At 38.1% G+C, this 27,633-nt stretch overlaps 1 protein-coding gene across 24 annotated transcripts in view; it reads right to left on the bottom strand.

The window, feature by feature from the left end:
• SVIL (supervillin) overlaps nt 1-27,633 on the bottom strand; it is a 222,385-nt gene that overhangs the window by 65,846 nt on the left and 128,906 nt on the right. For all 24 annotated transcript variants that reach the window (XM_074324735.2, XM_074324729.2, XM_074324730.2 and 21 more), the window contains 4 exons: nt 24,317-24,408; nt 17,097-17,154; nt 16,839-16,990; nt 13,545-14,202 (listed from right to left, as the gene is read on the bottom strand). In XM_074324735.2, coding sequence (XP_074180836.2) covers nt 13,545-14,202; nt 16,839-16,990; nt 17,097-17,104 — 818 coding nt within the window. In that variant the 5' untranslated portion in view covers nt 17,105-17,154; nt 24,317-24,408. The remainder of the gene's footprint in view (nt 1-13,544; nt 14,203-16,838; nt 16,991-17,096; nt 17,155-24,316; nt 24,409-27,633) is intronic.

The following is a 27,633-nucleotide window of genomic DNA, read 5'->3' as shown; positions in this document are numbered from 1 at the left end:
ATTCTACCCACAAATATCAGACAATTCTTTTGTAAAAAGTTGGATTAAAAATGTAAGACAACTTATTATACATAGTTTTGTTAAGGTATATTTGGTCAAATACAAAAATAGTGTCCAAAACACTACATATCAAATAAAGGTAATAAATAGAAATAAATAAAGAGAAAGTCAATAAAATATTGTCTCTAATTGCTATTATTACACATTTTCCTTTTATATTTATCTCTGAATTATGCAGCCAACACAACCGTTACCAACACTAATTCAAGTTTGTTTGATAAATGTTTGAGTGCCTTCTATGTACAAAGCACTGAGGTAGGCTCTGAGAAGCAACAAAGGTGAATCAGGCATCATCCAGCCACTAAAAAACTGACACCATGCTAGGCAAGATAATATATGATTTAAACATTCATTCCTCCATGCACAACTGAATATAATGCGAGGTTGAATATGACAAAGTACAATTGACCCTTAACTATATGGGTTTGAATGGCAAGGGTCCACTTAGAGGAGGATGTTTTTCAGTAAACATATAGTTGGCCCTCTGTATCCTGAGTTTTACATCTGCGGATTCAGCCAACTGTGTATCAAAAACAGTATTTTCAATCCACGGTTGGGAATCTGAGGGTGCGGATTGCTGACTGTATGCGCTGTCCTACGCCATTTTGTATCAGGGATTTGAGCATCTGAGGATTTTGGTATCTGTTGGTGGGGGGTGCATCCTGGAACCAATCCCCTAAGGATATCAAAGGACAACTTTTATTAACTTTTGGGGGAGTCCAGTTAACTGAGGCGCCCTTAACCTCCATGTTGTTCAAAGGTCAACTATAACTCTACCAGGCTGAAGATATTGTAAAGAAAAAGCATAGGCACGGAAAACTGTGTGGTAACTACGGAAAGTAAGATACAGGAGGAATCCTCAAAGAACAGATCTGCATCCTCTTACAGAGTAGAAAAAAACAATGGGAATTCTACATGCAAGTTAAAATGTTTACCAGCTCAGACCCTTACCAACCTATCTGCAAGAGTTCTTCAATACCAGACTGAAAACACATTTTAGATCAAAGCCAGAACTCGTCTGTCACTACTTCTGCACATTTTGCTGTGACCACTGAAATCTCTCACAGTTTAGACTTGAACTTCTGTTTCTCCTATAATATCCTGTCTTTCTACACCCAAACCTATCACCCACCTCCCTATCTCCAGTATTATAGCAATTTAGCTTATCACCAGGAAACAATTCAGATGTATGAAAAGATATTTTATTCACTCTAAATGGCCTAATTTCTCAACATTTATTTAAACATAGGACTAGTTTAGCATATCATCTGCAGCTAAGAAATGATACAATGCAACACAGCACAGGATACAGAGGAAGAAGAGGGAGTAATGGGTACTTGCTTTTGAAAGTTATATCAAGTTAATATAACTAATATGCCTACATCACAGTTATTTTAAGGTTCAAATGCTTTTTGTATAACAGAGTACTTTGTAAACTGTAAAGTGCTAAACAACTTTCTGAATATGACCTTCACCGATAAGAATAAAATTTGGTCAGCATCACCATAAAAATCATCAGGAGCTTAAGAATATGTTGAGTTGGCATTCGTAAAGTGAAAATCATAGACACAGAGGGGACTTGCTGGGCTCCATTTAATTCATTACAACTTAGATATGGAACTGGCCAAAAGAACCAAGTAATTTCTATCATGGCAGTGGATACTCAAATTTTGATATTTCCTATATATTACAAATCTATGTAAGGAGAAACAAACATGTGAAGGCATCATGACAAGAACATGGTAAGCCCTTCAAAATGCTGGTCTCCCCCTCTCCTTCCTTATTCATAGACAACATAGTACTGCGTGTTAGAGATACTGTTTTTCTATTTTAAGAGATGATACATACAGAGTTCCAATTCAAAAGTCATGTGACTTTTAAGGTGAGTGGGTCCAGCCTCACCAGGAGGACTGGAGTTTGTCTTAAGTGAATTTAAAGCAGGAGTGATTTAGACAGTATTTCTCCAAGTAAGGATTTCCAGACCCTTGAGGTTGGCTAAGGCACTTATTTGGGTGAGGTTTTCTGCCATCAAAACCTGGAAATGAAAACAGGGTGGTGGGGAGAGATATAAATTTAAATTAAATGTATTGTTTAAATAAACAAAACTGTCCTGGGCTCTTCATATCCACTATACTGTAGAATGTGGTCACTTCTCGGTCCTTACTCACCTACTAGCAGCATTTGATATAGGTGATGGATCACTCACTCCCTTCACCTGCCCTCTGGATTACTCATCAGCCTTCTCTGTCCATTCCTCCTCACCACCTGCACCTCTATAGGTGAGGGCGCACACAGCTGTCTCCTTTCCTGCTCCATCAACAGTCTATGCCTTGATGATCTCATTCAGCATTCACTTCCATGCTGACAATCTTCCAATCTTTATCTCTACTCCGATCTCCTCCTTGAACTTAGACTCCTGGGCTCAAGCGGCTACTTCACATTTCCGATTGGATAGCTAACAGACAGCTTCAATTTCACACATCCGAATAAATGAACTCTTAATTTCCCTCCAAGTCTCATTTGTACTGGAGCCATCCATATGTCCGCAAATGGCAACTCCTGCATTGAGGTGCCCTGGCTAAAATGTGAGCTCACCTTTGACTCCTCTATTTCTCTCATACTCCATCCACATCTAAGTCCTCAGCAAATCCTGTTGGTTTACCTTCAGAATATAAACTCTTTTCACTACCTTTGCCTCTGTCATTCTAGTTCAAGCCACCACCATTTCATACCTAGTTTACTGAGATGTTCTTCTAATTGTTCTACCTATTTTCATGCTTGCCATCTTTAGTCTATTTTCAGCTTAGCAACCAGAGGGATTATTTAAAAACGGAAGGCACATCTGTCATTCTTTTCAAAACCCTTATATGGCTTCATTTAGAGCCAAACCCAAAGCCCTTGTGAAAGGCAACTGGCTCTTCCTGACCTGCCTACCCCTCCCCACACATCTCACGTGTCACCCCTATCACTTCCCCTCAACCCCGCGCTCCTGCCTCACTGGTGATGAGGGGCCTCCTCAAACACTCCACGCAGTGTCCACACGGGGACTAATTCTGCCTGGACCAATCCACCCCAATGGGTGCACGGCTTGCTTCTTCCCTTTATGTAGGTCTCTAGTCCACTATTATCTTCTCAGAGGGACCTTCCTAACCAACCACTTTATATGAAATAGCAACCCCCAATCTTTCTCTACTTTCCCTGAATCGCTCGTATTTTCTTCATAGCACTTACCACACTTGTCACATTACATACTGATTCATTGTCTCTCTCCCTTCACTAGTGTACACACACTTAAGAGACTGTTGCATCATCAGTACTCAGAACAGTGGCAAGCAGCAGGTCTCAATACATTTTCGTGGAATGGGTGAATTGTTGAATGTTAATCTCCACAACAACTCTCTGAGGTATTCTTATCCTCATTTTATAGATGAAGGAAAGAAGGTGCAAAAGAAATATATTAACTGTCCATGATCACAAGTTGGTTCATGAAAGGATGGGGCTTGAACCAAGGGCTCTGGGGCCGTCCAGCCTACATCTTCTTCTCTTACCGAGCTACAGGCTTCCACATTCTAGACAATAACTGCCTCCTGGCTTGAATGAGTGTAGTTGGGACGCCAGTGCTCACGTGCTCTAGGGCTCAGCACAATTCTGACCATACGTTGGTCTCTCCAGCCGACAGCCACTCAATTCCCTGTAAATCCTGCAAAACCTAATCATCATCTTCTTCTGTTTCTCCAAATGTACAAGGTGAAGTCAAAAGAGTCTGGGTGAAGAACAATTTGGCTCACAGGGTACTTGATGTTTAGGGGGGTTGGGTGAAGGTGGGTGTGGGAGGGAGATGCTGGGGCCCAGACTAAGCAAGGTGGGTGAAATTTTGTTTTCTTCCCCCACCAAAGCAATCTATAGTAGAAGTGTAAGATGCAACCATTTGGAAATGAGACAATTCATGGGAGCAATAACCTGAGAACAGATGACACTGGATGTTATGTGGGAGGAATTACAAATCCCCTGAAAACCAAGAGACTATTTCAGCTAGACTGATCTCTTGGCTGCCCCCATCTTCTGGCAGAACAAAATAATAATGTGACATGACACCTAATTCATGAAACCTAATTCCCACATTCACAGGCACTTTGCTTAATTTCACAATAGCTAAATATCAACTGTTCATCAATAAATATTCATGTGTTGGCTATGACACATGTGTAATGCCAGCATCTGGGAAAATAATTTTAGCATGCACAGCTGACTTCATTGTGTTTTGAATATTCACTAGGAAATGTGAGATTAAAAAATCAACTCTGTATAAATTACCTTGTAAATTTAAATTACAACTGTTTAAGATGGATTTTTTTTATTGAGATTATGAACAGTCAACATTAACATTTCTTCAATGGTTTTAAATAATTTCATGAAATTTTTATGTAACTTCTTTTGAATTGCCAAAAACAAAATACTTAAGGAATTTGATTTTATATATTAAAACTCTAAAATTATAGCGTAGAAAATAGGTTACTGGTTGTCAGGACCTGGTGGTCGGAGGGGTTGACTAAAAAGGCACACAAGAGAATTTTGGTGCTGACAGAATTATCGTGATAGTTATGCAACTTTATCTGTTTGTCAAAATTCACAGAATTCACTAAAAAGGGTGAATTTACTGTATGTAAATTACACTTCAATAAAAACAATATTAAAAAATCTTAAGTGTTCTAAAAACTATAACTCAGTCTTCATAATTGACCTAGACAAGAGTCGGAGTTTAAGGATTTATTTTGGCACAGATGTCAAAGTGTAGTTAATGGAATTTTTAAATTCAAATACTTTTTCATCTTTTACCAGCAAAAAAAAATAATAATAATAATAAATGGAAAATCAATTAAATGTGGACCACACACAGTCAATTCCACAAAATCTATTTTGGATCTTTTTTCTTTTCTTTCCTTCAAATTTTCTCCCCAAACCCCAAAGAGACCTAGAAACCTGAGTTAAGAACTAAGAAGACCCCAGAGTGGGCCCTGTCAGTGTTTACCTTGGTAAGGAAGTCAAATTCTTGCTCTGGAAGCTGATTAAAAGCATGTCTTCACTCTCAAAAATGGTGAATCAAAGTACAGAACTGATCTGGCTAATTCACAAGCACCCCAAAACTACGGAATGTAATGGAAGTGTTTGGGCCGAGTTTTCCACTGTGGAGCACGGTTTGATTATAATACAGCACAGCGCCTAACGGACGCCCAAACTCAGATAGAAAAAAATGTATCTTTTCTTAGAGATACATTGATTTCTGGCATTGATTTGGAGAAGCAGTATCATAGCAGGTGAGTTTTAAAAAATATGAAAAAAAATCACACCTGAAGAGTGGCAATGATGCCTTGAGTTCTTTTCTCTTTATTTCTTTAAATTTTGCAGAGATACTATTATTTTATGCAGTGTTCCATAATGTTATGCTTAACTATTTTTCATAATTAAGGCTTGGTTAAAAAAATGAAGAGCAGGAAAGATTAGCTTTATACAATATAATGAGTTGTGTATGTTACAACCCGGCTACACCACCTATAGTTAAGAACCAATGTTGGTGGACAGAGGCAGAGGGGTGATGGAAATCTTTTCTATCTTGACTGGGATACAGGTTATACATTTCCCAAAACTCACCAACCTGCATCCTCAAACTATGTGCATTTTGATGTATATTAAACCTCAATTAAAAAATATATCACTGTTGAACTATAGAGTGAGGACTTTTGTGAGTAATGAAAAGGTAGAAATTCAGAGTCTTCTTGGGGCAGAAGAGGGATAAACATGTGAGATAACCAATTTCTTTCACCTTGCTCAGCTAATCTCAGTGCCGAATGCTGAAATGCTGCGACCTCAGCCAGCAAAGGTCTGTGGCAGAAAGTATGTGCAGACACACAGAACTGTCTGAGAAAGTGCTGGAGTCTGAGGGCGGTGCGGTCGTGGACATTCTGAAGTGGATCAAGTTTCTGGTTCCCAGCTGGATTTGGATTTCCATGTCTCCTGCTTGGATTCGCACGACCCTTCCCACAACAAAGTAATCCAGGGATTCGACTGCCTTGATCATGAGACAAGCCTAGAAGTAGGCTTCCAGGGCTGGAGGCTGAGTTCACCAGCCCTCAAAAGCAGCCAATGTTTTTTTATGCTCACTTATCGTGATTCCCACTCACAGTTTAATAATATTTATGCACATGGACTCAAGACCATAATATAAGAATTCTAACCTCAAAGTGGAAAAAGCTTTATCGCATAAACAAGAGCTACTCAAAGCGTGTTCGGCTGATCGGTGTCACTGGTCCATGACTAGATAAAAGGCTTGCACCCCAATGAAAGTGAACTACGTCACTAGCCTGGAGTTTAGTGCAGCTGACGTTTTCTTCATAGCATGACTTTGTTGATATGGACACAACCCACGGTTTACATTCAGGCATAAGTCCCTTATGTATCGTGGGCTGATAAAAGGTTTGCTGACTGGCTCTTTCAAGTAGTGCTGCTATAGTTTGGTGACACTTTAAGAAAACAGAAAACAGCAGCACATTCATTCCAAAATTATTTATTGAGCCACTTGGTGTATACTAGATGCTGGGCGGTAGCGGGGAAGGAGCTAAGAAAATGATTAAGACGAGGGATGTGCACTTCTGGTAAGGCTTCTGCTAAAGCAGTGCTATCATTGGGCTCATCCTTACCAATCTTACAGATTGGCATAATACCAAATTCATGGCGCCACTCATGGTTTGGGGGCATCCTGGCGAAACTGCTACAATCCCTTTCTGGGTACGTCAGCCTTGTTGGATGCTGAACATTTGAACATCCTCCTTCCTAAGACATGCATGTGACACACGTAAAACTGGTTTGGTTCATGATCTCTTTCTCCTCCTTTCCCTTCTGGCACAATAGTCATCACTGAGAAGCCAGACTGATAACATTAGGGATCCCTATGCCAAGCCAAGCTTCAGTTTTATAACAGTGCTGGGAAAATGACAATCTGATGAGAAGAACAGACTGGTTTGAGAGTCTAAGTATGAAAGAATGTGTAAGAGACTCCAAAAACGATTCCATTTTCTAAGAAGACAGGGAGAGGTTTACAAAAACTGAGAAAAGTTAAGGGAACAGGGCAGAGGGGATGGTAGCCTGTCTGAACATAGTCTCATTTGTCAACAGCTCGATTAGAATGAGATGCCCAGATGTAATCCTTCAGAACACAGGTGGACCGGGACCACCTGTGCCATTGACAGCTCACCTTCATCAATGCACCCCATGATTGGACTAGCCATTTTGGCAGTCACATAAAGAACTTGCTGTCCACTAACAGTCCTAGGTCTGTTTCCCGTGAGCTGCTATTAAATCAGGTTTCCCTAATCCTGAACTTGTAACACTAATCTTTTTTCCCCACTAAATACAGAACTCCACTAAATTTCATCTTGTTAGTTTCTAACCATGGTTCCAGGTACATGTTTTCCCTTGCCTCTGAGCTCCCATTTCCTCTTTTGTCTCTCTCTCACCTTTCCCCTCAGGTCTCTTCCTGCTCTGTCCCTCTCCTCTCTCTTTATGTCACCAAACTTATTTACAACCTCTCTTCCAAAAATATGATCACCCTATCATCGACATCTCCCAGTTATCTAATGAAATACCAAATGGGACTGAGATAATGGCAAAGTTTAACTTGGAACCAGAGACTTCATTATCTCATGTCTGGGTAACTGCAACCACCATGTCAGCGGCCTCCATGACTGGAATCAATTTTCCTTCAGACTGATTTTTCTAAAATACATCATCAATCATCCTCGCTCTCAAATCCTTCAGGCACTTCCTATGGTCCATGAAGCAAAGGCCAAATGCCTTGTCATGTCATCTGAGGTGCTCGGGAATTGGACCCCACCTGGCTCTCAGCCTCATCCCATCCCCTTCCTTCCAGGTTTACACTGGACATTTGCAGCTTCCTGCCTGGGGCAGCCTCCCCTCCAGTCCTGCAAACTCAGCACATCCTTAAGGACTTGGTTCAACTCTGATCACTTCTCCAAGGGGGAAGAAGTAATACACTATCGTGGTATTCCCAGGGCCCCTAGAACCTATTTACCCCATTGTGTTGTAGTTATTTCCCACATTTTTTTAAAAATGATATGCCCAGCTAGAAGCACAGCGCCTGTCACACAGGAGGCTCGATGGCTCAATATGATTTTCTTCAGTGATTAGCTAAACTACCTTAGAGCTGAAATTACCCCATAAATCAATACCTATGAAGTATGGATAGACGATGGATACCTTCTGAGTTTGAATCCTCCCAGACTGTAAATTTTCCTCTTGCTTATGAGGGCAAGGTTTTTAAATACCTTATGTAAATCCACATAAACTATTCCTATACTATCCCTCATCTTTCCTAAATCTTCTAACTTTCAAAAGGCAAAAACAGCAAACTCTCTTTTCCACTATGACGGAAACTAGAATTGACATAAATAACAAGAGCAAAGTAAAATTATACTCTGAGAACTTGAATGAATAGATGACAGGTAATGAATTCAGTTGACTCAAAAAAACTATATGGTCTCAGTCTAGTTACTTAAATTCTTTAATTTTTAGTGTCTTCCTGTATAAAGTAGGTTTTTAAACTATTAGGTTGGTGCAAAAGTAATCACGGTTTTTGCAATTATTTTTAACCTTTTAAACCGCAATTACTTTTGCACCAACCTAATAAATAATCTCCAGGGTTACTCCGGTTTCTAAGGATTTAAAATTCTTTAACATGGAGTATCTATTTTGTGAGGTCTTGGAGTGAGAAAAACCCACAGGGCAGAGGTTCCCTCCCCTGGGAGAAGACTATGGGGATTAGAGAACCATGAGATAGGGACCTCAGTGTCACGGAACCTTTTTTATGATGTGGCGACTGGCTGGCAGAGGATTATACCAGGAAATAAGAACTCACCCTCAGTTGTCATAGAGGGCAGGATTGTTCTTGGTTCGTGTCCCTAAGTATATAATGATACAATTTAACTCTCTATAACTCCTAAGAGTCAACAGAATAAAAAGTGCTTCCAGCTACCAAAGCGAAGTCAAACCCAGTACAATAAAATTAGTTTCACCCGGTGGGTGTCCAGCTCTAATTATGTAACAGCTTCTAATTATAAAATATATTTAGCTTAAGAAGAATGACTGTTAACATCAGCATCTCATTAAAATTAACAGTTTATTTGCTTACCGTTGTTTGTTTGGAAAAAGTGCTAATGACTGCTTTGGATATGTGCACAGGTGTAGGAATATGCGAGGGAGCACACACAGGAGGAATTTGGCATTCGAAATCTGGCAGACATTCAAATTTTCAGGACATAGTAACAAGTATTTTGGATGATATATTCATATTTAATTCAATGAAGAGAAATGGATACTTGCCAGTGAGAACAGAATAAAATGAAAAGAAAATGGGAACCAGCGAAGCATATGCTAACAGTCAAAGCTAGGAGAGCAGGGAGAGGACAGTGGGTGTTTGGTGTACACAGACTGAAAGCTGAAAAGGATTCCAGACCAATACTGGCTAAGCCTAGAGGTCTCCTCTTTGGGGAGTGGACCCTCAGAGGTCTCTGTTTTCCATGACATTTTGTTGTGACATGGAGCAAGGGATAGACAACCTTCCTGCCATCAGAGAGACAGAGGAAGAGACAGGAACGCTGATGGGCAAGAGGCAGTTACCTCACTCAGCATAATTTTCTTGTGGACATTTCTATCAGTGCAGGTACTGTGTTTCCCCGAAAATAAGGCCTAACCGGAAAATAAGCCCTAGTATGATTTTTCAGGAGGACATCTGCTGAACATAAGCCCTAAGCGTCTTTTGGAGCAAACCTTAATATAAGACCCAGTCTTATTTTCGGGGAAACATGGTAATAGGCAATTAACAACTAAATTAACAGAGCTTGAGGCTCTGTGGACAGTTTTTTAGACTCAAACTTCTGGGAGATGAGCAAATACAATCAGAAATAAACTATAAGAAGCTTCTTTCCTTCTTAAGCTGCCTAGTCTGCATGACACGGTGTTGCAGAAAAGGCTCATACTGGAGCCTGCCCTGTCTGTCTCTCTGAGCCCACTCACAGCCCTGCCCAAACCATCATTTACCAATGGCAGCTGTCCCCAGGTAAAATTTCAGAGTGAGCTCTGCATGAAACTGCCGTCATCATTTTCTGGCCACTAATGTTACAATATGCTAAGTGGGAGAAGGGGTGGTGAGGACCACAGTAATGAAAAAAACAAACAAAAAACAAACGGAGATTTCCTCGATTGCCACTAGGAAATTAGGTGTCATTCTCCTCTTTGCCAGTTGTACAGCTCCCTGAGAACAGGGAGTCACAGCTGATGGTAAGGAAAACAGCCACTGTGGGACTTGGGTATGAGTTTATACACTCACAACAGTAACCAACATGGTGCCTTTTGTTATTTTTTTAAAATAATCAGAGACATACAAAGTAGCAAATTCAATAAGAGCTGTGAATTCAGGATTTCTAATAAGAGCAGGAGCTCAGATTTTTAAATATTTGAATAAGCCATAGGCCTCCAATCACTTTAAATTTTACTCTAAAATTCACAGTGGCTGAATTATTAAAGAATGGCTCACATCAGTAACCCTATCTCTCTAGAAAACACACTTTTTGAAATTCTAAGTTTACAGAGCTTGGCAGGATTTGGAAATGGGGCCTGAGAGATGTCTTTGCTCTATTCTGTGACTATGAGTATGTATATTCTAACCTTACTTCAGAACAATGCGTTCACCTGTTTCCCAGGCAACTAACAGGATTTCTGAGCTAAAGGCCCTGCAACCTATATAAATACATGTCTCCTTTATCATATATGTTGAACATTAAATAATTCTAAAATAAATGTATTATTCAGTTAAATATTGCCCTAAAGACTGTTACTGAGCTTCTAATGCCTAAAAACGGTGTAGTACAGGGAAGTACAAGAACTTAAAGATGGTTCTGTGTGTACATGTGTCAGTGTGTGTACATGTGTCAGTGTATGAGTATATACAGAAACTGAGCATTTGATATCTGGCTCACATTTGAATTTTTAAGCCACTGTAGGTAGTCTTTTGATGGTATATTCATGAGTGACATATTCATTTTTAATTAAGGAAACAAAAACAGCCTCTTGCTAGTGAGCACAAAATGAAATGATGAAATGGGAATGAGTTAATTCAGAGATTAATAGCCAAAAAACCTGGCAGAACTAGGTGATGAGAGAGTACATACAGTAAAGGAGTGAGAAAAATATTCTGTTTTAATGATAGAACAAATCCACGATTAAAAGTAATATTAAATTGTTTTGTTGTTTGTAGATGCTTTTTTGTCATTCTTGGAGCTTCTTTAACTTTTCTGTTACATATGTTCATATTGATGACATCTTATTTTCACTTTTGGTTACTGGGCAACCGAGGTTTCTTTGGTTACTGTTTTAGTTCACAAAGTATTTTTTTGCCTTTCTTCCCCACACATAGAAATCAGGCAACAATCACTTTCTGAATTACCTGGCACTAGAGAAAGGACATCTAGCATAATGTTAATCCTTTTTAAATACATCTTTACAAGATGAACAAGTGGAGTAATTCCAAAAGAAATCTTAATCATTGTTTAATGTCATACTGTCATACATTATTTTCCATTCTTTTTAATATAAAGATATTTCAGGTATTTTCCTTCTATCTATGAAATGAGTTGTGTTTCTTTGCCTCTAAATAGAATTGTATGCCTTAAATGGTTTAAAAAAATAAAGCATGTGTCTTCTCAAGAACTTCTTTACAATTTCTTAATTCTTTTATGCCTTTCTTTGTGAAAGTAAGGCAATGTGAGGCTAAGGCGAGGCTTAAGAAAGCCTCTAGGTAATATGCTTCTTCAACTAACCTAGAAAGAAATGGCTCAAGATTTTAAGTTATATGTATATTGTATATATTATTATATTATATATATTATATTATATTATATTATATTATATTATATTATATTATATTATATTATATTATATTATATTATATTATATATTATACATATATATATGAATATTAAGATTTTAATTCACATAAAACTATTAAGTATCCTATCTTTTTACCTGGAATGCTCCACAAAGTTTTTATTATTATTATCACAACTGATTCAAAATACCACTCTGAATCTAATTCTATGGGATCTAAATGACTAACCTAGTTGCCGAGATAACAACTTAAACAGTTTTCATAACATGGCAACCAGAAATTAGATCCCTTATTATTTTAATACAGGTAATTGCAAATCTCTTTCTTTCTAAATCAGTATGTTAGGTTTCTTTGTCCTGCTCACGAAACACAGGAAGAATTTGCTTTGATAGAAAGTAACTAAGACAAGAACAGTTTCTACTATGAAATGCAAATTTCCCAAACAGTAGACTTTCCTTTCAAAATATGAGACAAAGGTCACAGTCCCTAAATTACAAGAGTTAAGTCCAAAGATTTAACAATGGCCCTCAAAATACAACCTCAGGATCCACAGTATTTAATTCTCTTGGAAGATGTCTCTAAATATTTTAATGTGAATGATCAAAAACTTCAATAACTAAAATGATCTGTTTTAGATATATTACTACTACTTAAAAATGACCTCATATACTGCCCTGTCCCAATGTGAAATAAATAGGAGTATTTACCAAATCTTTTTTTCTTTTAGAATAAATTTGCTTGACCTTAGGTTCTCATCCTTCCTCAATTCACCAGTGAAGTGCTTGTTTGAGCTGAAAAGTACACTTATGAGTTTACCTAGACAATGACCCCAAACCTGAAAGTAGGATGTTTAAGAAAATTGCATTTTAAATATGGTCATCACATTTATTAAATTTAAATTTTGAAATTTAAATGTAGAAAGAAACATATATTCTCTTCTGATATTTAACTTTCTGGTTTTATACCTTTTCTGATTTTTCCAAACAGAAGCCATTCTTGTCTTTGGATGATCCTATTACACAGTAATTTTCCTTAATTTTTAATAAGGTATTCTTATAAACGACTGTTTTCTTAGCATGTTGACAGACATACAATACTACATGTTAGGTATTTTCTGTGTATACTGTACTCATATCTCATACACAAACTGAGACCCTTCCCCTGATCATAATCCTTCTGCTTTGGGATTTTAAATGACAGCAACAAAAGCGATCACCGAGAAGTCTTGGGCATGATTATAGAAAAACAAATAGAGAAAAAGACAATTGTTAAAAGGCAGCTGAGAAACATTAAAAAGAAGGGTCCTGAAATAAGGTGTCCATGAAAGTGTCCCCATGACACTGGTTTATTGAAAAATGAAACAGAAGCGAGCCTTCCTACTTTGGCAGAAGCGGTTTTGATGTTGTAGAAACTAAAAAATCATGTATCTTATCATTTCTGCAGTGAGCAGATTCCAAGACACTCCAAGCAAAGAGAAGACACGGGCCCTTCCCATGTTAATGGTGGTCTGCACGGGCTGAAGGCTTACCTGGATCGCGCCTCAGCTGGGAGTGCGGGGTCACCAGAGTGGCTCGGGGAGGCTGGCTGCCGAGGTGAGGAGAGGGGCACGCTGGGCATTTGCTTTGGGGACCTTGGCACTTCACTGAAGGAGCAGTCTCGCCCAGAGAATGGGAAGGATGAGGAACTCTCAACCGTGGGGGGCAGGTCACGGGTCTGCTGCCCGATGGCACTCAGCTGTTGACCTCGTCTTTGGTTTTCCACGTTGAGCAGCACCTCTGTGTCAGAAACACCATATTCCTGGGATTCAGCCACACAGGTCCTGAGCCCTGGGATCTCAGTCCTGGAGTATGCAGAACTCAAATCTTTGCTTGACTCGGCTGGCCTGTCACTTTTTCCTCCCCTTTTCTCAACAGTATCGGTCTCCCTCCTGGACTTGGTATATCGAGACAGAGATTCAGAGTCTGCTTCAGAATCCAGAGATAGCCCATATTTTTCTGCCAGTTGCCGTCTCCTCTCTGCTTTGTACCTTGCGATTCTTTCAGCTTTGGACTCAAGACCCTGGGTATCCATGATACCTGAACTATAGAATGATTCACCATGGACACCTGAGGTTTCTGTGCAGTGTTTGGGTCGAGTCTGCTTTTCTAAGGAAGAATCAGAAGTTTCTTCCTCTTCATTTGATCGACCTATAAGAAGATCACATGGATAAGAAACAGATTTAAGTGAAGACACGAATGTACTATACTCTGCTCTGTACACAATACACACTTAAGCGCACAGGCTGTGAGGGCCCAGTTTCTCACACAGGTGTAGTTAGTTAGCTAAAATGGTTTCCCTGGGATGCTGAAGAGGTCTGAGATCTGCAGTGAAATCCTCGTAGGCTGCAAATGTTCTGTGGGCTCTGCAAGCCACGTAAAGCACGGGCTGAACTAAACAAAGCTCAGTCCCTCGCTCCTGAGAACTCTTTCTTTAGTCCTTCCTCAGTGCTTATTTCCCCTTATTGATTTACTTTTATGTTTTTGAGTTTAATATTTCATGTGTGAGGCCAGAGGATGAGTTCAGAGCCCTCTAGAAAAGATAACAGATAATTTGTACTGCTGTAATTTGACAAGTGAGGGCTTGTGGTTTCACGGGCTCTGATAGTAACCATAACAATAATGGTCCATGTCAATATTCACCAGGTTGTTGTTATGTGTGCTTTTTAAAACCGAAGTGGCTTTTTCCAATTATAGTACACATGCTGGATGAGAAAATGTCTACTATGAGAACATAACAAGGTAAAACCCCAAAGCACCAGTAATCACTAATACATAATACTTGATAATCAACAAACTGATAATTTGCCAAACATTTCTATATATATATTCCTTCTAGTCTTTTACATAATTATATTCTCCTTTTTTTCTGTATAAAATAATTCATGTTTTATATAACATTCATTTCCATATAAAACACTTTTCTATATTTGGAAATCTTATTTTGAAGACATCATTCTTTTAAGACTTCATAATATTTTATCCAGCAGACATCCGTAGTTAATTTAACCCTTCTCATATTAGTGGGCATTTAAGTTGTTTCTAACTTATAATCAGTCGATTTTCTGATTACTATCACAATAGACTTGTAAAATTGTTTGATCAGAAAGTATATTATTTTAAGACACATGCTAGATTATCAAAATAATTGCTACGAAATCTGCATCAATTTCCACTTGAATCTGCAATATATACTCTTTACAAACATTGAGCATTAATTTGAAAAGTTTCCTTTGATTACTGGAAGAAAATATATGCACCTTTCAATTCTTTAGTAGCCATTTGTATTATCTTTTTCTTCTCTGGAATATCTACCTGATCAAGCTGATTGTTCTATATTCTACCATGTTCCCCTGAAAATAAGACCTAGCCAGTCAGCTCTACTGTGCTTTTTGGAGCAGAAATTAATAAAAGATCTGGTCTTATTTTACTATAAGACCGGATATAATATAATATAATATAATACAACATATACTGGGTCATATATTAATTTTTGCTCCAAAAGATGCATTAGAGCTGATTGTTTGGCTAGGTCTTATTTTCAGGGAAATGGTATTGATTCATAGTGTCATTTTTATTGGTTTGTGTAAACTTTTATAGGAATATGAGCCTTTCTTATTTATAAATATTTTCAAACTTGCTTGTTTAATTTTTTTGTGAAGTCTACATATAAAATTTTCTTTAAGTACAGATGTTAATTACTATGTAGTCAAGTCAACTGATCTGATCATTTGTGATTTCTACAGCTGCCTCTGTGTTTTGAAAGTCCTTTTCTATTCAACTTGAATTAAATATTCACCCATGTTTCCATGTTTATAATTATTTTCTTAAAATTAGTTATGTAATTAATTGGAACTTAATTTTGTGTTCAATGCAAAGCGAGAAGAGAAATATGTTCCCTTCCCCCACCCCACTACAACCCATTTTCTCAGTACCATTTTATTACAGAATCTTATTACAGAATCTTAGTTCTTTAGTTTTCTTGCCATAAAAGATCAGAAATCATAGAGACAAGCAAACCGATAACATCATGAAGTGAGGTCAACAGCCCTCTCTGAGGAAGAAACTAGAAAACACTGGCTATAAAAAGCAGCGTCACGGAGCTGCAGAGCCAGGGACAGGGGTGGAAAGAATAGCCCTGTATGGGTCACCCTCTCCGAAGGTCAAGTTGAATATTTGATGCCCCTAACAATGACTGAGCAATCAAGGAAAAGCTAAGTCATGTCTGACATATTGTATAATATGAAATAAATATGGGATCCATTTAAAATTACATATGTTAAAATAATTGAAATAGAATGTTTATGCAATAAACAGGTAGAGTAAGAACCCTAACCATTTAAGGTCCAGCTATGCCCTTAACATTCCTTCCTAAGAGCAGCCGAGCCCCGTGCTGGGCACCTGGGCATTCTGTTTAAACCTGTCTCATTTAGTCCTTTACCAAACAAACTTTTACTAAGGACCTCTGACAGCAAGCTGGTCCTGTGCCAGGGCCCCGAAGATGCGAAGAAAGAGACACAGTCTCTGTCTTTGAGGGGTTATAGGCTAGGGGGAGAAATGACTGGTCATCAGTTGTCTCACAGTGTACCAGGGCTGTGATACTGGCGGACCATACCTGAGGCAGGGCAGAGCTGAGTGTCACTGTGGTTTTTAACAAATACCTGTATTTAATAAATAATTACATCACACAGTTCACTTCTGTGGAATATCTCATTTTCCAATACCACTAGATTAAAAAGGCTCTGTGGAATAACCTGTTTGAGGACGGGTCACCAAAGGACGCTCACCGATATGGGGGCTGGCCGGGTCTGTGGCTCGCATATATCTGGGTGTGTCTTCCTCCAGCAGCCGGTGCGTCACTAACCCTGTGCAGCTCTGTAAGAGGATGGGCTGAGTGTCTGTTTCAATTCCTTCTAAGCGCCTGGCAATTCTTTCTTTTCTGTGCAAGGCACCAACAAAGGCATAGTGAGCAATGGAAATCAATTCGAAGGGAAAACTGAATACTTCTTTACCAGGATTTCTACTTCATACAATAAATGTCTTACCTTTTCATTTCTAAAAATTCTTTACTCTTTGGTTCAAAGATTTTTCTTAATTCTGCAACTGAAACAAACAAAGGAATGAAAAGATAGTCCAGCATTTCCTAGTTATGCATTTGTTTTACTCACTTGTACAACATATATTTATTGAACTCCTGTTTCTGTTCTTGACTCCCCATGTAACAGTGCTACACAAAGCCGATGCAGTACCTGCTTTCCTGAGATCATTTTCTAATGAGGAAGGCAGACGCCAAATGAGAGGCATGTGTGTCCACGTGTCCACATGTCCACACACACGTACACACATATACACACACGCACGCACACATGCACACACGCCTCAGCTTGGATTAAGAAGTAAAACCATGTTGAGTAAGAGACAGAGTGATAGGAGCAAGTTTTATTTCATCCAGGGGAGTCAGATGAGTCCTAATCAGTAAGACTCATCTAGCATGGAGATATCCCAGTAACTGTTTTCAACTGTTATTAGGTTTAGGAAATATTTTAAGCTTTTCATTGACATCTGCAAGAGTAGAGACTAATACTATGGGTCCCCACTGCCCATTGGTAAACTACGACAACCATGACACAGCACTCCTATTTAACCCTATCATTTAACCTATAATTATCTGTAACTACCTGATTGTGCTTCCAACGGTACCTAGTGGAGAGCGCCTCCATGAACTGCAGTTTAGATCAATGCAGTGCCTAAGCCTCCCTGTACAGGCTTTCTCTGGAAGGAAATGTTGACACTTGTTTCCTTGCTATAATTTAGGTGGATGATGGATAAAGTAATTACTGTAATTCTCCTCGCAACACTGGATGACCAGATAAATGTTTTGCTGATGTTGGGAGGGTTTCGTGATACTGACTACAAGGGTATTACTGAGATGCCCAACAATTGTTTCTTTGGAGAAATAGCCAAATTTTGTGACGAATAAAGGTCTCTCTTCCAGTCTCCTCCTCAATCACGGGAATTCATGAGGGCTCATCTGAGTGACTCCACTAAGGATCCAAGGAGGGTGGGGGAGGGAGAGGAGTCACAGACAGCCCTGGGGCCCTTTTGAAAGGCTGAGTCATAGAAGAAATTTTCAGCTGCTTGAATGTCCATTTGGTTTTGTAAAGGGGTCATTTTCAGTAATGAGTCAAACCCCACCCCCAACCCCAAACACACACGCTTTCATGCTGCCCTTTGACTGTGTTCTGAGATGCAAGCCTTGTTTTTATTTACTTATTTTTAAATGAAAGCCATTTAAAAAATTTAGTTGGATTGACTTTTGTTAAGACCGTTGGCTTCAAATGAGTTTTTTCTCAATTGGCCTTCCTAGGAAGCCGAGTAGCTAGAGGCAGAGGTGTGCTTGCTCTGCAATGTTAATTATGTTCCCATTTAGAAGATGTGGGTGTAATGATAACGCTGCCTGTCTGCCCTACTGCCTCTTGGGTAATAATAGCTTGGCTAATAATAGCTTGGCTAATAAGCTTGGCTAATAATAGCTTCTCAGTTAACAAATTAACTAGTGAGATTTAGAAACTTTACAACTTTAATGGCAGGTAGCACATAGTTTGAAAATATTTCCGAGAATGATATAAACCAAAGAGCATCAATTAATTATTTAAATCCCAAAGAGGAGAATGGAGCTGTATTATTTATGAGACTGCTCAGAAGCTGTCATAACCAAATTCCAAGTGCTCTGACAGGTATGTTTTAAACCCATGCCTCAAACCCATAACTGAGAAATAGAGTATATTAACAGGGTCCTGGGTAGCATAATGGCACTTGCATGACACTTATCTTCTCTCTCCCCAAATCATTTCAACTAGGTATGTTATGGACTGGATGTTTATGTCCCCCACAAAATACCTATGTTGAAATCCTGATCCCCAAAGTCATGCAGTGCGAGGAGATGGGACCGTTGGGAAGTGATTAGGCTCTGGCCTCATGGTTGGGATTAGTGCCCTTACAAAAGAGGCCCCACAGAGCTCCCTCTCCTCTTCTGCCATTAGCCCTTTCCCCCCAGGACATACAACCGGAAGTTGGCAATCTGCAACCCAGAAGAGGGTTTTCATAAGAACCGGCCATGCTGGCACCCTGATCTTGGATTTCCAGCCTCCAGAACTGTGAGCAATAAAAGTTTGCTGTTTATAAGCCACCCAGATTATGATTATTTTGTTATAGCAGTCCAAATGGACGAAGACAGGGTAAGGATAAAAGTATTAATGTAACGCACTCAGAGTGCCATATAACTTCCACTGGGAAAAGTTAATACATACTATTTTTGTCCTAATTTGAAACTGTAAAAATTACTTTCATGTCATTAAATTTTAAATTTTTCTATAAAAATTATGTAACTGAAGACATCAAAAAGTGATTCCAGTAGTACAGTGAAAAAGCTAAGCAACAAGTTGCTTCCTAATATTCTTCTTTGTTTCCCATATTCTGGAAGGAAAGATCAACTAATTGTGAGACTACGCAAACGTCTCACCCACAAGAAAACTACATACTTTTACTACTGCCATTACTGTCCTGTTTCAACATTCTATATGAGAAGGGGGCAGGCTGGTAGTCAGAATATAGTTCAACACAGAAACTGAACCCTAAGAAGCCTGGGACAGTGACAGGAAAGTGAGGGACCTGGCGGGTAAGCCATTATGCTCCTGTCCTTTGGGATCTCTCGCTTTCTATACAAAATAGGCTGGGCAACCCACCAGTGAGTAATGTCATGTGACAGCCATTCACTGCTAGGTATAAGAAGTCTCAGGACACCATTTTGGAGACATCCAGGCACACCTCATCAAGGTCACAGACTCAGAATGCTGGCAGTGGAGTAGATCACAGATCACTACGGGGGTACTCGTGGCCTTCCAAGTGGGAAATTTATTTGTCGTGAGCCTTTCACTGCAGGCTGGTGAGTAGCCCTGGCTCTCCTATTAAATGCCAAATTATCCCACTGGTGTAACACAAAAATATTCCCATGTGTTTCCAAAGCCCACTTTGGGATGGCACTGTCCTGGATTGAGAACCACTGGTCCCAAGACAAAGATTTCTAATAGGAAGTCTGTCCCTAGATTGTGCCCTAGGTTATGACAATGATAGAGAACGCCAGCCCGTCATCGCACTCTTTCAATCACGTGTACATTCAAACTCAAAACTATTTCAAGCCTAAAACCTTACAGTCCTCTCTGACCATGGACTGAGGAATGAAAGGTCATCCATCAAACTACACTATAAATGTATTGGTGAGCTTATTAATTCTTAGCGAAAATCTATGTCGAATCTTTTAGGGAAAAAAATAATTCCTCCAGCAAAAATATTACCTCTCAGTCTATTCTTTCTTACAAATATATTTTTAATTACCAATTTGCTTTATTCCTATAGACATGAGATTATAGGGGAAAGAAATAATATGGAAGACAAAAAGAAGTAATAGACATCTTGGGTTTGGCATCCTTTCTCCAAGTCTATAATTTAAAAGTAAAATTAGTAAAACAACATGTAATATAATTACTCTAGTATATTTAACCTGTGGAAAAATACTTCAATTATATAAATGAAAATAATATTTTATTTGAATTGATGTGTATGCACCTTTTTTGTCCTTTACAAGGAAAGAAACTTCATTTGGCACTTGTCCTCATTAGTTCCTCCCACTGAATTTTGGTCAGGTTTATTATAAAGCATTGAAAAAAAGCTAATACTAAGAAATTATGAAAGTCACTTTTACTGTGGAAGTCTCTGCTGTCACTCTACTGTTTCAATTATAGAGACTGCCTACAGTCCTACCACAGTTATCTTCTGCTTACTAGTCTTAAACATAGTTTATTATTGTTTATGATCTACCAAAATAATTCTTTCCTTTAAAATTATTGCATAACTTCAGTCTTATAGAAAAGCTAAAATACATCCTTCATAATATGGTAACATTTCATTACATTTGGTTTATTTTTATCCTTTTTTTCTCTTTCCATATGCATATTTATGTGTGCATGTGTTTATATACACAAGCACATATACACATATATTTACATATTATTTTTTTCTGAACCATTTAAGAGTAAGTTGCAGCATGATGCCCCTTTATCTCTAAATTCATTACTGTGCATTTCCTAAATATGAGGAAGAAGAATGCTTTTAAAATTAGACTAAACAGCCATAATTCAATTGATTGTATTCTGTGTCATAATGTATATAAATCATAAATGGTTCAGGAAATAATAATACTGATTAATATTATAGTAATCCAGACATAAACAAGCACAGCTGATCTAACTTCTGTTGTAATAAATTTGTACTTTGCTTTCAAACACATTAAAACTCTGACATATACTAAATTATCAATTATTATGCCTACTTTTTAATTTGCCGCCCTTGTCTAAACAATATGGATTCTATGAGTCTATATCTTTTAGTTATTTTTGATGGGAATTTGTTGGTCATTTTCCAAGTAAGACAATTCAATGGGATTTGATATCAGGGCTACAACAAAATTATTTAACTGCTTAGTATGCTTTGTAATAATATTTAATACCAATATTCAGGTCTGCCAGGTACTTTTCTTGAGAAACACAATTCTTCAATTAGCTCTGAGACACAGGCCATGTGGAAAAGTTATTGTTGATTTCAGTCCTCCAAACCTGAGTACACAGAATCTTCCAAAGCAATATAAGTGGCGGGGGACTGCCAAGAACACATTGCTCTTACCCTACATTTGACAGCCTAAGAGCACAGGATACATAAAGAATATTCTGAATACTGATCTTACTTCCCACAGGAGGAAGCACTTTAACTTTGACACTTGGATGGAAGCCACTAATATAAAGATGAGCAGCTTATAAAATAAGTAATTACAAAATTAGAGGGATAAGGGGGAGGAGTGATGGCTGAGAAGTGTGGGGTTTCTTTTTGGGGTAATGAAATGTTCTAAAATTGGCTGTGGTGATGGATGCATGACTCTGTGAATATACTAAAAGCCACTGAATCGTATGCTTTAAATGGATGGATTGTATGGGATATGAATTATATCTTAATAAAGCTGTTAAAAAGTACAGTAATGTATTTGGTCCATTTCATAATTCCTAAATGGAAAATCTATTTTAATATTATAACCTTCACATAAGTAAAGGTTTTTAATCTCTTGATTACCTGATTGTGATATAGTTAAAGGAAATCCCTTAGAGGAAAATCAATGATCATTTTAAGGCTCAATTCCACAGAAGCAAGAATTCCTCACTAAATGAAGAGAAAGAGACTTCTGTAAACTTATAAATAAACATAAAACTCTATGTCATTATTAAAAAAGTTATAATCAATTCCTATTTTTAACCTTATATTGCCAAGAGCTGATAGAATCCTTAACATATCTGTTAAGATGGAGAAATAAAAAGTTTGCTGATAATGTATGGGTCTTTCCAAACATTCCTGTCCAAATTCATGAAGGCAAAGATGGTGAAATAAGACTACGGGGAATTTAGATGAAATTTAGGGGCATGGGGAGGTTCTGGTACTTTTTAAGTATGTTTTAGAGATCTTGGTAATTTAGAAATATAAATCTGGTTAATACATAAAGCTATCATCTTTGATTTGTGAAAATTTGTTTTCATGACTGATTATGATAAGTTTTCTAATAAAACTGGTTAATAAGCTTATTTGTTTTTAAATTTTGTTATATATGGAGCTACAAGTTGTTCAACCTTTAGGAACCTAGCATCTCATATTGTTTTTCATTATTCTGATTACAAAACTGTCTGTGGTATTAAAACAAAAAAGAACTGTTGTAGAGAGAGAGAGGAAGAGGGACCCTTCACATTTTGCTATATAGAACTTTGCCTAACCAGTCACATATTCTAAGGTATTTCTAAAATCAGTCTGTTCACTCCTATAATTTGTTTTGATCATCTTCATAGATTTTAAATATGGCTCAGATTAAATTGAGTTTCTCTGTTTTTCACAAACTTTGAAATTGGAAGGAGCCTTCCATTTCACACCTGGCCCACACACCCATCCGCGTGGGAACCCTCCACAGCCTCTGTCCTGCCCTTCAATACACGGTCATATGACCTTCCTTGGCTATTTAATAAGCAGAGCTGATGAGATCACAATGCAGTCCATTTCACTTCTCAGTTCTATGAATTACTAGAATTTTCTTTCTCATATGAAATCTCACCTACCTCATTGTAATTCTACACATTATTCTTAGTTTTGGCCTCTGGAGCAACACAGAATAATCCTATATTTCAGTTGACAGTTTTATATGGGCTTGACAAAATGGCCCTGTTTAAGTTTTCTCCGCTAGGACAAATCTCTGGGGTCCTTCATATACCAATCTTCATTAAACTATGTCTAAGGATATCACCCACTCAGAGTATACGTCAATTTGTCAGTGGGCCTTTTACACTGGATTTAGTTTCCGTTAAAAGAATCTTTTTTTTCTGGTTTAATTTCTCTTGGGGTTGATGTCGTGATATCATTTTTTTTTTTTTTTCTTTCAAGGAAGAAAAGGAAATCTGACCTTGCACCAATTTGGTTTCTTCTGAAGTAAAGGTTATACAGCTCATTCAGGATGAAGACAGTTTGTGAGCTGGTACTCCCCTGTGCTCGTGTTATAGTGGGTGGAGACAAAGATCTGGTAATGTTCACATCATTTCACAGGCAAAAGTGGGCGGACCCTCCTCTGACTGTAGATGCAAATAATCTACTGCATGTGCATCTTTATCAATGAAAATACTAAGTCACCGAATGTGCGAGTGTCTACTTGGGGCAGAAGAGGAATGATGTAGATACAGTCTGCAATGGTGGCCCAGTGTATAGTCCAGTAGGGAGCTCCAAGATATTAAATGGAACCCTGGGAAACAGCAAGAGGCTGAAGGGAGGGGGAGAGGGTGAATGGAGAAGAAATGGGCATATCAACAGAACTCACCACCCTTGGAGATGGCGAAAGGTGGGAAAGACATGAGGTAAGGCTGATTATAGGAACCCTCTCGCACCCTCCCCATCCAGCCTCCAAAGAAAACTTGAGGAAGACTAAAATGCAAGGGAGAGGACACATAAATACGTGAAGATTAAAAATGCAAGAAGAGAGGTCCTCTAATTGAGGTTAATGTTTGGATGAGGCAGAAAAGGACACAACAGAGATTACAAGCTGGAAGTCACTGAGTGTTCTCAAAGAAAATCACATGACATAATACTTATATGCCCAGGACACTAGTCAACCATTTAGAAAAAGTCTTACCTTTAGGAAGTGCAGTTAAAACCTTAGCATTGATTCTTCTTTTGCAGTTAGCAAGTTGCTCTTTATCTTCAAGCAAGAACTCTTTCTGAAAGCTAAAAATTACTCCATTAAGAAAATATTTAAAGTCAATTTAAATCAAGATATATGATATCAAGTAAAAAATGCAGAACATAAAAATTATGCTACTGTTATATATACTTAAATATGTGTCTGCGGATTAGAAGTAAAACGTTTTATTTGGGGGAATTAATTGGTAACTTTTTTTCATTTACTTATGTTAATATGATTTTTGTACAACTAAATAATTCCATCAGCATAGGCAGGTGGCATCGCATAGAGTGGTAAAAACTTCATTCAGACTGACCACCTCTTCTGGGACTACCAGTAGCTATTTCAGCTTGGATCAATGACTCCAGCTTTCTGTGCTCCATGTACTTCCTCAGAAAATAAGCATCTTGTTTTAGTGATTTACATGCTTTCCTCCAATGTTGAAATTACGTTAAAGTAGCAAATGCCTTCAAACAACCAAGAAATCAAAGCAAGGTGAATAAGTCTGAAAGGCTCACGAAAACATGTCTTGGGGTAAAAAATAAGAGAAAAAGAAAATGAAAGGAGTGCAGAACAAAGGAATTGAACACTTAACTATGCGCTTTCCTTCTATGCTAAGCATATCAAGCATTATCTTAGTTATCTTCACAAGACCTTATGAGGTAGGAACTACTTAGTGCTGCGCTGATAAATATTTAACAACTGGTTCCTTTCTTTTGTGCGATCCCACCCCAAAACACGTGCTTTACAGTTTTGCTGGTAGTGTAAGTACTCCCACCATGGCCAATTTTCAACCTACCCAGAGGCCTCACTGAGCTCTAAGCTGAAAGAAAGGTGCACACTCGCTCTGACGGAGCACTGCGAGCTGGCTCCAGCACACCACGGGAACTGTTTTCATCCTTGGTTTGCAGAGTAGGAAACAGTGAAATGACTTGCCTAAGGACACATATTTGGCAAGCAGAGTACATGAGATACAGATCCAGCTCCTGCTCTAACACTGTGTGCAGTTGCTTCCCCGAGACTGTTGCACACTGCCATGGTCTTCCAAGGGAAAGTGCCTGGAGTTGGCAAGACAGACAGAGCTCGCAGGCAGTAAACAAACTTAGGAAAACAGGAAACTAATACTCCTCAATGATCTGATCACCTCCAGAGAAGTGAATAATCAGCCTGAAAACACAGTGCAAAGCTGACCTTCCCCATGTCCTGGTCCTTTATGTGGGTGTCTGCTCTTCAGGGTACACTTCCATGGAGGCCCTAGCAGAGTCTGATGAAGTGCTGTGCATACTATGTAAGTGGGACATACGAATAATCTCTATCCCGTATATAAATTCAAACATCAAGGAACTTGCACACACATTCCACAATATGGAATGTGGAATGTACACCCTCCTATCCATCTTCACAGAACCAAGCTCATTTGCAACCTTGGTTATTGCGTAAATGTGGTATGGCTTATATTCATAAATATGAGTGCCATGTATTCACATTATTTACTGAAAAGTCTTGAGAATAAGTAGTCTTTATAAACCACACTCCAGATGGCACGAAAATCTTAGGACACATGTTTAGATCAGAAACTTAGCATTGGCACCGGCTTCTAAACAGGGAATCGCAATGCAGTGACGATTCCTTTCAGTGTTTTACTCAGGTGTATGATTTAGTATAATCCTAAAATATTAAATAACTGCAGAAGTGTTTCCTACTTAATGAACGATAGGCTATTTTAATGGACAAACTGCTTGTTTAAATGGCTTGATAAAGTTCTGTACTTTCTTTGGCAAACTAAAATCTCAGGAAAAAAATTCTGTATTAAAAGAAAATGATGCAATCCCTGAAATACTTGTTTCTTAAGCTATTGACTTTGAGGTACAAAATTATTTCATATTTTCAAAAACAAACGTCTGTATGTTTCTATCTTCCTCCTTTTCTCTGCTTATCAAAAAGCTCAATGAAGCCACTAATGAAGACTAAGAAGCTATACCCTAGTCAAATATTTTGCTGAACTTCTACAGACTTGGGTTCACAAATCCTCACCCAACACCCCCTGGCTCCATACGCACTTACTTTCTTGAAACAAATAGTGTCAGCACCAATTGAAAGTACAGCCTTTCTCAGTTGGTCAGAAACCAATAGAAAACCAAAGTGCTATTAAGAAAATCTGTCGGGCCTATTAATGTAGTTTGACTGTAAATGGTGTCTCTTCTATCTGAATTCTCTCCTCTCCCGCATCCTCCCATCCTGAGTCCTGCTCCTGGTCTAGGCCTCAGTTTAAGGTCATTTACTCAAGGAAGAACCCCCTGACCCAGTACCTGTCCTACCAGGCACTAAATCTATATTATGCACCTCTGCTATTTTCTTGCATGGTATCCTGTTTTGCTGTTTGTAGGATGAATTACAAGTGTCTTATTTTATTTAAAATTACTGATTTTAAAAAATATTTTTTAAAATCAATAAATACAGGGGGTGCCAAAAAAATGTATACACACTTTAAGAAAGGAAAACTATTTAAAATTGTAATACTGAATATATACCGATAAAAGATGAACACAAGTCATGTTCGACTTCTGTAATTACAAGAGGTGCTCAAAGTGGTTACCATCAGTGTCCAGACACTTCTGATTACGGTGAACTACTGCTTGAACAATGGTGACAATAGTGTCCACTTATATACATTTTTTTGGCACCCCCGGTATATGTTGAATGAATGAATGACTACAATACAACATTTTAAATGTATACTACAACTCACTCTGAAGTATTTTATATATACACTTTATACACTGTTGGTGTGACAGGGATAAATAGAATTATAAATATTAATAATAATTAGAAGGGCATATAATTAATAACATTAGTTATAAGCTTCCATCCTCCCTCCATTCCCTCTTTTCTTTATTTCTTTCATTTTTAATATATAAGATTGGGAAAACATCTCTCATTACCTTTGCTTACATTGCATACATGAATGAAAATATTAGTATATCGTTAAAAAGTATATTTATTTTAAATAATTTTTTTTATTTTTCAAACACCATTGACATACAATATTATATTAGTTTCAGGTGTACAACACAGAGATTAGACATTGACATAATTTACGAAGTGATCACCCTGATAAATCTAGTACCCATCTGACACCATACATAGTTATTAGAGTATTATTGACTATATTCCTTAAGTTTTACATTACATCCTCATGACTGTTTTATAACTACCAATTTGTACTTAATATTTTCTTTTAAACCCCCCAATTCCCCTTCAGCAACCAT

The sequence above is a fragment of the Rhinolophus sinicus genome, chromosome 1 (genome assembly GCF_057876585.1).
Source record: "Rhinolophus sinicus isolate RSI-liver-muscle chromosome 1, RSI-T2T, whole genome shotgun sequence".
Classification (NCBI taxonomy): Eukaryota; Metazoa; Chordata; class Mammalia; order Chiroptera; family Rhinolophidae; genus Rhinolophus; species Rhinolophus sinicus.
The sequence above is the reverse complement of the archived record's forward strand: the minus strand, read 5'-3'. Positions and strand labels throughout refer to the sequence as shown.